Source organism: Cygnus atratus, chromosome 8, assembly GCF_013377495.2.
Source record: "Cygnus atratus isolate AKBS03 ecotype Queensland, Australia chromosome 8, CAtr_DNAZoo_HiC_assembly, whole genome shotgun sequence".
Lineage (NCBI taxonomy): Eukaryota > Metazoa > Chordata > Aves > Anseriformes > Anatidae > Cygnus > Cygnus atratus.
This window is the reverse complement of record NC_066369.1, coordinates 25,614,142-25,628,498: the sequence shown is the minus strand read 5'-3', so window position 1 is coordinate 25,628,498 and position 14,357 is coordinate 25,614,142. Positions and strand designations below refer to the sequence as shown.

Sequence of the window (14,357 nt, the reverse complement as noted above, 5' to 3'; positions counted from 1 at the left end):
TTTCACTAAGGCAAACCAACTTCTTGTAAGCCTGTCACTTAAAGCTTCTTTATTTAGACTGGTTTCACTGGAATTTGCTTGTAATCATTTCTGTCATTAAACTTGATTTACATATGAAAATATAGGAGAATGCAGCCTTGATTTCACAGTACTCAGCTGCAGCTCTGGCATGCGGCTTTGGAGAAAGGAGTCACAGACAACACCCAGAGAGGAAAATGGACACATCCCCGGCCTACTCAATGGGCCTCACCATCAGCTCAGGTCAAAGCCCCTTGTGATTTCTTGTCCCCCCACACCATGGACCTGAACAAAGGTGGTGACAGGGGGCTGTCCTACTTCCGTGCCAGGACAGGGCCACCAATGGCTCCTGCCCACTCATGTCTCTAGGGTTAGGCAATGCAGTCCGGCTCTGCCTTCTGAAGAAATGTTTATTTCTTCAATCTTATTTCTGCTAAATTTGTGTCAGACCACTCACACCAAAAGTTTCACAAGGGTCTATTTTATTTATTTTATCATTCTGTATCATTCCTTATTCCCTCCTAGCTTTTTTTAAACCTAAATCAGGAGCTACTACTTATTCTTTCAAGATGCATACAAAGGCCAAAGGGATTTGAAGAAAAACAGAAACAATCTCAACAGTAAGATGAGATATTTCTTTGATTGATGCTACAAGCCAAAGTTTGATGAAAGCATCTTTTTCCACCATGGACAGCATTTTATCAGACAGATGCCACAAAGGCAAGAGGTCTCCACCTGACTGCCTAGTCATCTCTTTTTCAAGAGGGACAAACAAAAACTGTATTTAAGTATCTGTGTTAGCAGGGTGATAAAGCCAAAAACATTCAGTATGAGACAAACCCTGAAAGATTGGAGAGGTTCTCAAAAACCTCAGTACTACATAATAGTAATAATACAAGAGCATGCCAGAGACAAACACCTGAAACAGCTTTTCAGTGTGAAGGAGATAAAACCTAAAAATACACTGAAGCAAAAGGAATGTAGATTAAGAATATCTTTCTATAGTTTTTCTTGCTTTCTAGATTTTATTTCAGCTTGCAGTTTTGTTTCCTAATCACCACCTACTTGTTTAGTTTACTGACCATATTACCGAGTTGCATGTTGCTGATCTATATCTGAACTATATTATCAACCTGGGAATGTGTGCGTCATATTGTGTACTCATGCACAGATTCCCACGGGTACGTATATGTAAGTGCAATAAGCAGACAGCTGCAAGTCTTCAGCTGCTGTAGACCTGTCACAATTCCACTTTGTTTTTCCCTTTAAGAAAATACTCTAGAATCATTTGCAACCTGAAAGTTTAGACAGTGAAAACTGTATTACAAGCCATACTGTACAACCATGCTACCGGATCAAGATTAACTACAGAAGTCTACTTACCAGAAGCCAAGGCAAAGCAGGCCAGAGCAGGCTCTCCATGAAACCCAGGAACATCCAACCCCCCACTGCTGTTATTACTAGCAAAGTTCTGGAAACAAAAGCTATAATTTTCAAAAGCCCTTAAGTAATTTAAGAATCATTAATGTTCACTGCAGTAGGATTTCAGCTTCTAAGCCATATATACACGCCTTTTTTTTTTTTAAGTGTTGTCCATACATTTTTCATGCAAAAAAGAAGTGCTTATATTATGCAGAAATTCATAGCTTCGCAAGACACACACCACAACCAAGGTATTTTAGGCTCTGTCCTCAACAGGACCTTAATGAAGGCACACTGGTAAATGCAATTAGGAAACACTAATCAACATGTGTACATCTCAACTGCTGGCAACAACATCTCTATGGACACTGCTGCTTGCACGTCTAAGAGACAGACCCCAAAACAGGATTTAGCGAAACCCAGGAATTTCCATCCCCTTCATCAGAATTGTTAGCTTACTGCTAAGTAACATTTTCTCACCTTCTCTTGAACTGAACTGGACTAGCAATAAAAATGAAATTTACAGCTTTTCTGCAATTCACCTGCAAGTCTACAGCCCTGCACCACACTGATGTTGCTTACAGGAATAATATTTTTGTGAAAAACAGGGATTCTTTCTTCTGTAACATACTCTGGTAGACAAAGTTACAATGAATTACTCCAAAGTAATATGTCCATCCCTATCTTTAGGGTCATAAACAGAAAATTTGAGAATTTGAGAAATTTCTGGGGGAGGAGTGATAAGAAATGACCTTCTAATATACAGAGGTAGACATTTACTTGGATGGTATCACCAAGTATTTACACAATGGCTTAAAATAAGTTAATGTATGGAAGGGGCAAATATCAATAATATTTGAATTAGATCTCATGCAGAAAAGTACCTATGCTGAGATCAAAGACCATTACCCACAGTTTAATAATGCATTATTCATCAGTAAAGGACAAAATATCAAGGACATACTCATCTGTCACAGGTCAGGCTAAAAGACCCTTCCTAATGGTTTATCCTAGACAGAAACAGTGTTTGAAATAAGACACACATCCCAGGCCAAACCAAATAAATTCGTATTCAAGTTCACCAAATCCTTACTCCAATAAACAAGTATACCCTAGACACCAACACATCCAAAAAATCTTTCAGAGCTCCTCTTAAAATAAAGGACTGGGCCCATGGTTAGCAGTCCTGGTTATGATGTGAGTAGGTTAACACCCCCTGCCAGCAGCCCTGCCAGCCTTAGCCCCTGCTCATGGGCAGGGCAGGTCCCAGGTTACCACAAAATAGTAACTCAAACCCCATACACTACATTTTGCTCAGAGGGCAAGAGGTAACCATTAAAAAATGGCAGCAGTGTTAAGATAATTAGGCAGAAGCATCTTAATATCCCAAACACAGAACATCTTACTCAAGTGCTTCAAAATACAGAAAAACAAAAAATCAAAGTAACTACGCTAATGCCATTTCCATTGTTTAGTTTTCCCTTTCAATATTCACCAGACTTAAAGCTTCTTTAGAGCTGGATCCAGTCCAGTGTTTCGCCTCAAAGAAGGAAAGCTCAAGACAATGACAGAAGATATGACCTTGTGTCATTATTAAAGCAAAAAAATCACCTAAGCATCTCTGGTTGCTGGGGCATTCAGTCTAGGTGCCACAGTCTGCTCTGGGGTGGAAGCCTCTGAAGGGAAGGAAACACACTGGCTCCTGCCAAAATGGCTGTAAAGCTTCTTGATAACCAAATACCACCACACAAATAACATTCGATTTTTACAAATAGCAAAGACTAATCATGGAAATTAAACTCAATTTCTATCCCAGTGAGCATCTACATTTATGAACGCTTCTTTCAGTAGTTGGGTAATGACAAGCAGAGACAATAGAAAAGGATTCTAAAAATACACTACTCTTTTTCCTGGATTAGTGTGTCTACAGTTAAATATAAACTGTACTCTATAAATTATCAAACACAATGTCAAATTCTGAAGTGCACTCCGGAATCTCTCACAGAGCACACGAAATAGAGAAAATGGTAATTTTGTCCTGGCCCAGTTAGGCTAAAGAACAATACGCTACTGTGCTGGATCATGGCGCTACCTTCCATCGGTGGCCACACTAAAAATGGCCACAACCACCACAGCAGTTGCACACTGCATTTTTCAGGACCCTCTGCATCAAGCAAAGAGATAAATTCCCTGAACAGCTGCTCTTACAGGAAGGAAATCAACAGCAATATTGCTACAGAATAGCTGGCACACGCACATTAGGAAGAATTTCCAGCGTTCACGCTTTCTGCTAAAAATCAACTTCCCCCTACTCATCTACTGCCAGTAACTTCATTTGGAACAAAGATACACAGGGAGCGGTATTAGAACTATTTTTATTTAAGGAGTATTTGTTTACATGCATTATTACTTCCACAGCATCGTGACTGCGCCTTCTGCTCTGCAGAAATAAAAGGGGTGAGTCTGTGCCCACCAGCTCTTCTGCACGCCGTAGAGCAAAGAGCCACTGACCACCATCTCAAGCTCCAGGTATACCAGCAGGAGAAGGTGAATACAAGGACAGCAGATGATAAACATGTTTGCAAACCCTTCTATCAAGTGAGGAACTACATATCCCCAAATCTCTGCTCCCAAATGCAGAATGTGTTAACATTTCACCACGGTGTAGGAGCTTAAACATGGGTTAACCCCGTACAGTGGTGAATTCTGTATGACCAAGCACGGAATTGCTGAAGTCTATGGAGCCCACACCACATCAGCTCCAAAGGACGGAGAACAGGCACAGCCTCCTCCCCACAATTCAGTATTCAACTCAAAGAAGCCTATTAGTATTTTGCCTGCGTGGTTTTTACCATGAACCTCTCGAACCTGAACTGCTATGAATAGGTTCACTTCCTACCCGCTGTAAGTACATAGCGCACATCTAGAGTTTAAATTAATCTGTTTATTAAACAAAAAAAATCCCCAATGTGAAATCTTCCACGAAACTTTAGCCTAATGATAACTGAGTCAAATACCAGTTTCGCTTTTAATAGCCGTAGAAAAATGTGGACTTCTGGTAACTGTACTCATCTGCACCGCAAGAGATAACGTGACAGTCGGCTCCTGGAATTCCACACTCTCATTGGGCAGCCGCACACAACACTATGGGATGAGTCAGATCCAGCTTAAATTATGAATTGTGAGTATTGTCGTCTTCGCCAGTTTTCAAGTACGCAATTATGAAAGATTCATAAGGGAAGGAAAAATAAGAGGACAAGCTTCCTTCATCCCTCATGTACCTACAAAAGCTTTTAAGGAGCACTCAACCTGGGAGCGAATACAGAATAGCCATCAGCTCCTCCAACCGAGCATGCATGCAATCACAAGCTGGCGCATGGGGCCCAGGTGCAGTGCAGTGACCTTCCCATCTTTTTCGGTCTCTACACAGGACAATGTCCTCACCAAGTGTCCCTTTGGACATGAGACCCAGAGGGAGCCATTGGTTTCCCTTCCACAGCTCAGCCAGTGCACCCAGGCGCATGATGGAGCAGTGGGGTAGGAAGGACTGGCACTACTGGAAGGGCTCCAGTGGCACCAGTGCTTTCTGCCAACACCAAAGGGCACCGAGGTGGGCAGAAACCTGTTACGCAAAGAACCTTCCTGAAGCACTGGATTACAGAGCAACTTCCAGTATTCATTTGCATCTGCTCTGAAACAAACATCGCATTGCCTTTACCTCCAGGACTTCTGGATGCTCAGAAGTGGAACACTCCACAGCCCCCATCCTAAAAAACGCTGGCGCACGATCCCTGCGTTGGGAAAAACACCAACTGTAACATAAGAGACTTCATACCAATAAAAATGAATTTAGTATTAAGAAAATAAATGAACCTAAGGAAAAGTATTTTTTAGAATTCAAGGACGCATAATTTCCCATCACAACAGCACTGCTGACGCAATTGTGTGTGCCTTAGCAACAAAGGCGTACTACAGCATCTTATATACATCACGACTCTAAATATTGTCAACGCCAGGCTCGCATTTTATCATGCAACTAACCCATTTCCAGAAAGGACACACAAAGGTTTAGCCATCTTTTTCCCCTTAAGTGTTTTTTCTTAATATTCTGTTTTTACTTCCCATTTAATTAAGGATTTGTTGCTGGTTCACAGCATTTCCTGACTTTTACAGATTTTCTTCATTGAAGGAGAAAGTCCTCACGTAAGACACAATCAAGGGTAGAACAATAGGTAAGATGCTCAGCTTCCTCCTCTCTACTTTATGGGGCCCTAAAGCAGCGATAATGCATTAGGAGACCCAAAACTGTTAGGAAAAACATGGATTACCATTACCGAAAATAAAGATGAACCTAACACCAGTGCTCTTGAGCTAGTTCTTAATGAATACATGCAAGCAATGTAACTGCTACCAATGAGATAGCGTTAGGTAGTTGCAAAAATTAATTGCATTCTTATTATAATCTCATCTGAAAGTATTTGATTTCTTAGTGATGTTCCAACACTATTGCAAATTGTCTGAATACTCAAATAAGTAAACAACAAACAAAAGGTCTCATCTTCAGTGCCCCAAGCTATCATCCAAAACTGGTTATAATTAAAGGTGTGAACAAAGTAAGTAACAAACCTGCAAAGTCAAGGTTCTGAGAAATTAATGGGCATCACACCACTGCACCAGTTCAGATTTATCACTCATTATCTCCCTGACTAGCAGAGTGCAGTTTCACATATTTGTGCCTCATTCTTTCCTCCAAGCCTTCCCTTCCTTTTCTAGATGGCTAATTTTAGACAATTACTGCCTCTGACACATTGAGACCTTTTCTCCCTCCTTTCTTCTTGCTGTAAAACTAGTGACCTACAAAAGCCCCCTATACCTAAAATATTCCAGTATTTTAACAAGTAAAGATGGATCGTTTGAGGGAAAGAAAAAGAGCAAGCAAATAGGATCTGAACGGCCATTTCTCCATCATCTTCGCTCTACATCATCTCAAATGGTTAAATGTACTTAAATGCAAAAGCTAAGTCCGCATTAGATACCGATTTTATTACGGTTAAATCTATTTTACTTGTTGAATTGACACGTTACCCTACTCTTCACAAAATTCTCTACAAAAGGAAAAATGTGTCCTGCTGTCTGAGTTACTCAGAAGTCCTACGCTTTCGGTAACCGGACATTTACACGCACAATTCAAGAGTATTACCTTACGGTAGTGCCCTTTCCATTCTCATCCCAATCCCAGTATTTTCTTTAGCATCCACTCAGATGCGAGGGGAAGATGCACATGCATGAACACACACACAAGATCCATGCACACTCATCTCTTCCTCCATCCTGCTCGGAAAGAAGAAGAGAAAGAACGAGGGAGAGAGGAGTGCAATGGGGGAGGGGTGACTTCCCACCACGGATTAGCAAATTTTGCAGAATCTGGCCCATCGGTTACAAAGGTGCCATGCTTTTTATCATCATCTCAGTCGCAAGAAGACTGTTTGCGCCCACTTCTCCCCCCAAACCCCAATGACATTGAAAAAAATACTGCAATGCAGTATTTGCCAGTGCATCCAAGTGTATCCAGTCAGCTGTCCCACAGACAAACAAATGTACATTTTAATGTGTCCAGGCATGTAAATTAGTTGTCTAGTGGACGCAGATTGCCGAAACAGAAAAGTGGATTTGTCAAGTTATCAGCATCTCTCTCCCTCTCTGCTCTAATATCCTCTCTGCCACTGTCCATTTCTTGCCTGGGGTTCTTGCTGAAATATTTTAAAAGTGCAAGTTCCCAAAGAAAACAACCAATTCCCCTGCCAGAACGTGGGATGCGAGCAGACTATTTCTTTTGAAAAAGCCTTGGGGTGTAGAGTGGCTCCAGATTATGTACCAACAGTATGACAATTACACACAAAATAACCTGCATTTAATTAATACATTCGCAGCACACCACGTAGAAAGGTTGATGAAAAATAATTAAAGAAAAAAAATCACTAACCTAGAAGATATTTCAAAAACAATGCATTAAATATATGTAAGGTTGATCCATTTGGATTTTCTCTCAATAGAGTCAAAATATTTAACAGGACCAAATAAAGATGAGGAAGACTATTCCAAACCCATTCAAATGGGATTTTTAAATATACCCCTTCTAATTCAGTGTAACCACCCTTTGTCACAACAGCTCAGGCTCACTTTCAGAGAGCTCAAAAAGACAAAATTATTAAAGAAGCAAAGGAGGCAACCAAGCCAGTCAACAGTGGAGAGGCATCTCTGCATCTAACATGGGAACTTGATTAGCAAAGTACATAGAGACAGGATTTTAAACTGAGGGCTGGGATTCACATTGCATTAATATCTAATTGTAAATTTCATCCTGACTAGTTGTTCACCAAGACAACAATATTTAAAATATACCATGTCTAAAGACAGCTACACTTCCTTTACCTTTTTATCTAAAAAAAGGCTTTATGTTTTAATCTTTCTTTGGTATTCCAAGCTATCTAGCTATTAATTTCACCAACTTAATGTCTTTTTTTCTATAGGAGGCTCTACAATGCAATCTCTTACATGCAAGAAGAGAATGTCACCATGTACAGGCAGGCTGTATTCATTAATATCTTCTTAAAACAAAGAAAAGAGGAAGATCGGGGCAGGAACACGTGCGCCATAAAACAAGGATTACATTATTTTTAAATCTTTGTAAAAATACCAAATTGAACAGAAAATGAAAATGTAACTACTAGCTGATGACTCTTAAGGCAAACAATGCAGCTGTGTATAATAAAAGGCACCCTTATTTATTGTCATGACTAAGTTAACAGATTTAGAACACAGTACCTCTGTTTCGAATGGAAGAAAATCATTTGTACTCTCACGTACAACTGTTATACATATCAGAATATATCTGTGCACATGCACAGACTATAAAGCACACAATTTCACACTTGCACACACCCTGAAGATTTTTCTCCCCTTTACATTGTCAAGCAGTGCAGTTTTCAGAGGGCCATTCAGCTACTTCTTTACAGGCAAGACTGCAGCAGAAGCTATACATAAAACAAAGCAAATTAGAAGGGGGATTTGTTTTCTTTTCATTCCTATTTAAACCAAGCACTAACATCCCTGCTCTGATTTGCATTTGGAGTAATCATGCATGAGAGAAATGAAAAAAGTAAAAAAGATATCTGGAAACGTGAAGACAGAAAGAAAGGCGTGTTCTGTGTTCTTGCTTTGCTTCTCTCGTGCCTCCTGATGTGTGATAGATGAGCATTTTCTGGGCAACCACATTTTTATATCTTTTACGCTACCGTCTATCACTTACTAGTCTACTACGATTTTTTTAACACTTCAGCACCAATAGCCTCCCTTAAAGATGCACTTCTGCTATTTCACATTGTTTGCCACCACAATGAGACCAACACAATTAGCTAAATATTCGGCTGCAGTTTAAGAAGTAAAGTTGCCACAAGGAGCCTGCCATTGAAAGTGGGTATTGCTACAGCAGATGGAGAATAGACATTGGTGGCTAAAGGTGGGGCTGGAGACGAAGAGGAAAATAATCTCGTTATTTTCGTAAATTCCACTCAGCACATAAACCGTAGGATATGGTGAACTCCCCTGAACTGATTATTCTGCCGTATAACCATCTGATTTTGTAAAAATACCAATATCACTTAACACAAAATCACTGCTTAGGGTAAATTCATTCTACCTACTGTTCTCATAGGGACATTTGCTGGAAAATTCTAAGAAATGATTTGCAGAAGCTATCAGCTGTGGGAGTTCACTATTATACCTCTGTCAACTTCATTCAATATAATTTACATTTTTTTTTATACTGCCTCACAGGATTCCTTGCCATTTTTTGCACGTACAATTTCACAGCAGGGAAGAGGGGAAAAAAAGGGGGAAAAAAAAGATACCCCTCTTTTGCAGAGAGAGAACAGATGCTTAAAAACAGATTTCTAGAAATCGCTGTAAGCCTGAGCCAGAAATGTAATTAACACCTATTTATAAAGAATAATTAAAGTTGTGACTGCCACAAAGAACAGCAAAGATAATCGAGGTAGCCCCTGCTTTTTTTTTTTTTTTTAAAGATTTTTTTTTTTTACACTGTTTGCAGTATTCCCACATGATTGCCACCTGCTCCCCCACTCAGCTTCCCCTATGCTCGTTTCCCCGGCAACCTTTCATTGGCTTTTCCTCCCAGCTATCGCTTTCAGTTCGGCTGCTCAGTCTAATCTTATTTGTTTTACACCCATCACAACAAGCAGCTAGACAAAGACAATCCTGTAAGAATGGGAGAAGGCCGCCGCTTTGTTCCCCGCTCACACCGGGTACCCGGGGCGGGGGGGATGGGGGGACCGGAGGGGACCGGGGAGGGGTGGGGGGGGCATCGTGCGGGCGGTGCCCCCCGCCTCCCCCCATCCCCGAGCGGTGCTGCCCCCGCCGCTGCCCCTGCCCTGCCCGTGCCCATATTGCGCGCACGCTCCGCGGGGGGAAGCCGAGCACAAAAGAGCGAAGCGAGCGGGTCGGAGCGGTCTAAAAATAGAAATACTATTTTCACAGAAATGCCTCCGGGCTCCTTCCCGGCATACTGAGGAAAAAAAATCACGAAAAAAAATACAACAACAAAAAAGAGCCCCCCCATCCTCCTTGCACCCCCCCCCCAAGCCCCCGCGCTACCTGCGCCTCACCGCGGGGTCCGCGCCCGCCGCCGGCCGGGGCCCCGCAGGAGCGGTGGTGGCGGTGGCAGCGGTGATGGTGGCGGTGACGGAGGGGCCCGGCCGGTGCCATCGCGACGGGGCTCGCTCCCTCCCTGCCTCCTTGCTCCGCGGCCGCGCATCTCCCGCGGGCGGTGAGCGCAGCGCGGCGGGGCCGGGGCGGTTCGAGCCCCACCGCCGCCACCGCCACCCCGGACAAAGGAGCCCCCGAGCCGGCCGGCCGCGCTCACTTACCATCTTCAAGCCATTCCACTCCATCTGTGCTCACCAAGATGGACCCTCACAGCCCCTCACCGAGTCGGAAGCAAAGAGAGCGTTATGTAAAAGCTGACATTCCTTCTTACAGCGCGGCTGCCCAGCGATGCAACAAAATCGACATATACTAGGCGCTGCAACACACACAAGCCTCCTCCTCTTTTTATGAGGTCATGACAGGAAACTCTTTGAAATACAATATGCAGCATTTACTGAAGCTCATATAAATCACTCGCTTTTAAGATTACCATACCTATTGCGCAGTCCACCAAAAGAAAATTACCAATCTTGAGGCTTCCCCCCCCCTTTCTTCTCCTCCCCCCCCCAAGGATTTTGCTCCGCATTTGTATCTCCAAAATGTCAATGTGGAAATTAACTCCCCCCCCGCCCCTTATAAAAAAAAGCCTCTTCTTCCTTCTGCATTTCGGTTAGCCACATACCAGCCTCGCAACAGAAACGAGCTTTTCTCTTTATTCTGGGAGAAGCCACAATTACCTTAAAACGACCGAGTACATCCTTTATTAAAGGACACGCACACATTAAATATGAAAGGGAGGGAGGGGGAGAGAGGAGAGGAGAGAGAGAGAGGGGGGGGAAAAAAAAGGGAGAGATCATGTACAAACACAGCAGCAGCAAGCCAAACCCATGTGAAAACACAGACGGAGAATGATGCAGATTTGGGGAAATCTGTATGTTAGCCTCTACAGCTACCTCTAGAGCAAACCGCTACGATCAAGCTTAAATCTACCAATACCTACCATAACCATTCTTAATGGCAAATATTGGGTCTTGAAAGGCTTCAACTCTTCTACAGACTGGCTAAGGTTTCAGGGAACTGATTTTTATTGGTGTTTGTTAGAGATCCACCACGCACAGCGCGTGTGCGGCGCGAGGACGCGAGCGGAGCCGGAGCGCGGGGGCGCGGAGCGGGCGCGGGTGCGGAGCGGGCGGGCAGGGACGGCCAGGGCCGCGCTCCCGCTGCTGGCGCTGCCTGCCGGCGGCCCCGCGCCGCGCCCCTTTATGGCACCATCTGTCAGCGGCGCCCGCGCGCTCATTGGCCGCCGCCGCGCGGGGAGGCGCCGCAACATCAGGTGCTATTGAAAGCGGCCGCCGCCAGATTGACAGCGCCCATGGTTTCCCTGACCCCCCGCGCCACAGCGCCCGCGCCCCGCGCCTCAGCCGCTCCGGGCCCGCATGAAGGGAGCCGAGCGCCGGCCCTCGGCCCCCGCCGCCTCGCGGCCCGGCCCGGCCCGCCCCGCCCGGGCACCGCGTGCCCCCCCCCCCGGAGCGGGTGGGCGCTGCCCGCGGCGTGGAGCGGCCCGGCAGCCTCGGCCCCTCAGCCCGGGGCACCCCAACGGTGCCTTCTCGCCCGCCCCCCCCCGCTCCCGGCACCGCGCCCCCAGGCTGAGGGAAAGGCGCCCGGCCGAACAATACGGGCTCGCCCTCGGCCGGCTGCTGCTGACAAAGTGCAACTTGGGCCCCCGGCTGCGATCCCGCAGCCCTGCCCGGGCTCATCGCCGATCCCGCACACCGCGACCCGTTCGTTTCTTCCCCCCTCCCGACCCGGAGTTGTTCTCCTCAGGCACCCGGTGGCCAAACTAACCGGCATTGCACCCTCTCGTCACAACTAACCGTGCCTTTACGTTCACCTCCACTACAGCCGCCGGTACCGCACTACCAGTGCGTAGGAAACATTTAATTTCATCGCTTAGGCATCCGTCTCACAGCTAGAGATGGTTCTTAAAAATTCAGTATTACTGCAAGCGTTTTTTAAGCCTAGGAGCTAGATGCTGAGGAAGCTAGGATGGGCCATGTTATAATCCCACCGAGCTCTCTTTCCTAGAGAAAGAAAACCCACTTACAAACACACTTGCAAAAATATGTAATCAGATAATCTCTGTTCTAGAAGTTTTATTTTTTTAACATACAAATATGCCCTCAGAACCGTTCGGCTCAGAACTGACATTCTGTACATTTTAAATTTCTTTCAACCACAGACACGCTCAAACACACACACAGACTAAACACACCAATAAAACATGAAATATAGTAAGATTATAAAATCCAGCTACGAACAGACCAAGCCAGGAGAAAATCGCATTTAAAAGACATCATACAACCTATTTGTGGAACGAGCACTGAATTCAATTAAAATATGAACAATGTAAAAAGGCTGCAGAGAATTTCTCTTACCATACATCTTTTCGAGCACATTTGTAGCTTAGCAAAAACTAGCAAAGATTAAACTAGTTTGGAAGACAGATTTCCTAACTCAAATATTTAAGTGACCTATTAGGCTGAACACACTGGCATCAAAACACTACAGAGCTAGTATATTACCATTCATTCACGTGCAAATATACATTGAATATTTAAGTTAAATTTGTAATGCAAATTTTTTTAAACTCCGTCTCTTTCTGGGTTAAGAACATCGAAGAAGGAACTCAGAAATTTTTTTAAGTCTTTCCAACTTCAGCCTACTTTGTTGCTATAAATTTGTTATGCATATCAAAAGATTCAGCCATTTTTCTGAAACAATAATTGCACACTGCTCTCCTCAAAACCCAGCTGCTCTCCTCAAAACCCAGCTATCTCATTGCTCTATAAATCCAGGTACTCTGCACACTGACCACTTTTCCAAAAAGCACCCCACACATGCAGGCTTTCCGAGGAACGCTAAAACAAACGCTCAAACGTCCTCAGAGGCCTCCCTCTGTAAAGACAAAGGCAGAATCCTATTGTTGAACAAGTCAACCTTATTCTCGTGTTTCCAATAGTACCATTTATCTTTCATGGTAAGTGCCTGACCACAGCATCACAGTTGTGACACATTTGTAAAGCATCAAATTCTCAATACAGCCTCTCCAGAATCAGCCAGCAAGCCCCTCAGCAAAGCATATTTTTAAACGCAATCTTCCATCCCCACAAAAAAAGAAACTTGTCTTAAACGGCTAATCCAATATCAAAATGAAATGCCAGGGTTGTTTCCCAGCCCCCCCTCCCTCTCCTTACCATAAATGAGCAGTTTCTTGACTCATTAATGACAGTTTCCCTTAAAAGAAGTGATCTCATATCACTGAGCCCCTCTCCACCACGCATACATCCCAAAGGTTGCGGGTATCTTAGCATCAGTAGCCGCTAGCAAGCTCTCTCATACAGAGCCCAGATGGACTATACCAGAAGCCAATTCAGCGTTAATAACTACCTACTCTGTGCAGTTTAGAAGCCTTACGTGGCATAATGTCCTAGGCAACAGCAGCCGATTGAAACCGCAAATAAAAGACAACCCAATTCTCCAAAAGCATCAAAAGGAAAAGAAAGATGATAAATTGAAGAATGATTTTTTTTAATCTCTTACTTTCAAAAGATTAAACTGAATCCTTCATAAACATATGAAAAAGGAGAAAAAACAGACGCTGCCCAGAAAAAGTGACAAAATATTACCTCATTATTTAACAAAGCAGCATTAAGCGTCCTGCTGATTTCAAACATCTTGCCACAGATTTTGGTTAAGAGAAACAGAAAGAATCCTTTGCAAGCCCTCTGTCTGCAAAGGGTTCTTCAATTTTCTTGCGCACAACAGAATAGTCAATATGTTATTTCCCTAGAGTTCGCACATTAAAACATCTAGTCAGTGAGCTGAATTTTCCCCTTATCACACAGTAGACTCCTGTTATATGTACTGCTCTTTGCAAGATTAGCCTGCCCCAAACATGGCTGTTGTTTAAACTATTCTTTAAAGTAACAGTTCACTCCATAACCACCAGGTGGGCAGTGTACACAGATTCAACTAACCATCTTAAAGATTTTTCTTGGAATAGCTTTAGGTTGCAATATACAGCATAATCCACCCCCCCACGCTTATCAAGCAGGGGAAAAAAAATACGTATATTTTGCACTGTTCTGTGGTCTTTCTTCCCTAGAAAGAAGCCCAAATAAAAATAGAAACTA

General features: G+C 43.7%; 1 protein-coding gene across 2 annotated transcripts in view; it reads right to left on the bottom strand.

Moving 5' to 3' along the window:
- ELAVL4 (ELAV like RNA binding protein 4) overlaps nt 1–11,288 on the bottom strand; it is a 59,730-nt gene extending 48,442 nt beyond the window's left edge. Inside the window, exon 1 of one of the 2 annotated variants that reach the window (XM_035537657.1) lies at nt 11,165–11,288. In XM_035537657.1, coding sequence (XP_035393550.1) covers nt 11,165–11,173 — 9 coding nt within the window. In that variant the 5' untranslated portion in view covers nt 11,174–11,288. Of the gene's footprint in view, nt 1–10,385; nt 10,527–11,164 lie in introns of those variants that run through there. The other variant, XM_050712232.1, reaches the window with a different exon arrangement.
- Between the last annotated feature and the right edge of the window lie 3,069 nt (nt 11,289–14,357).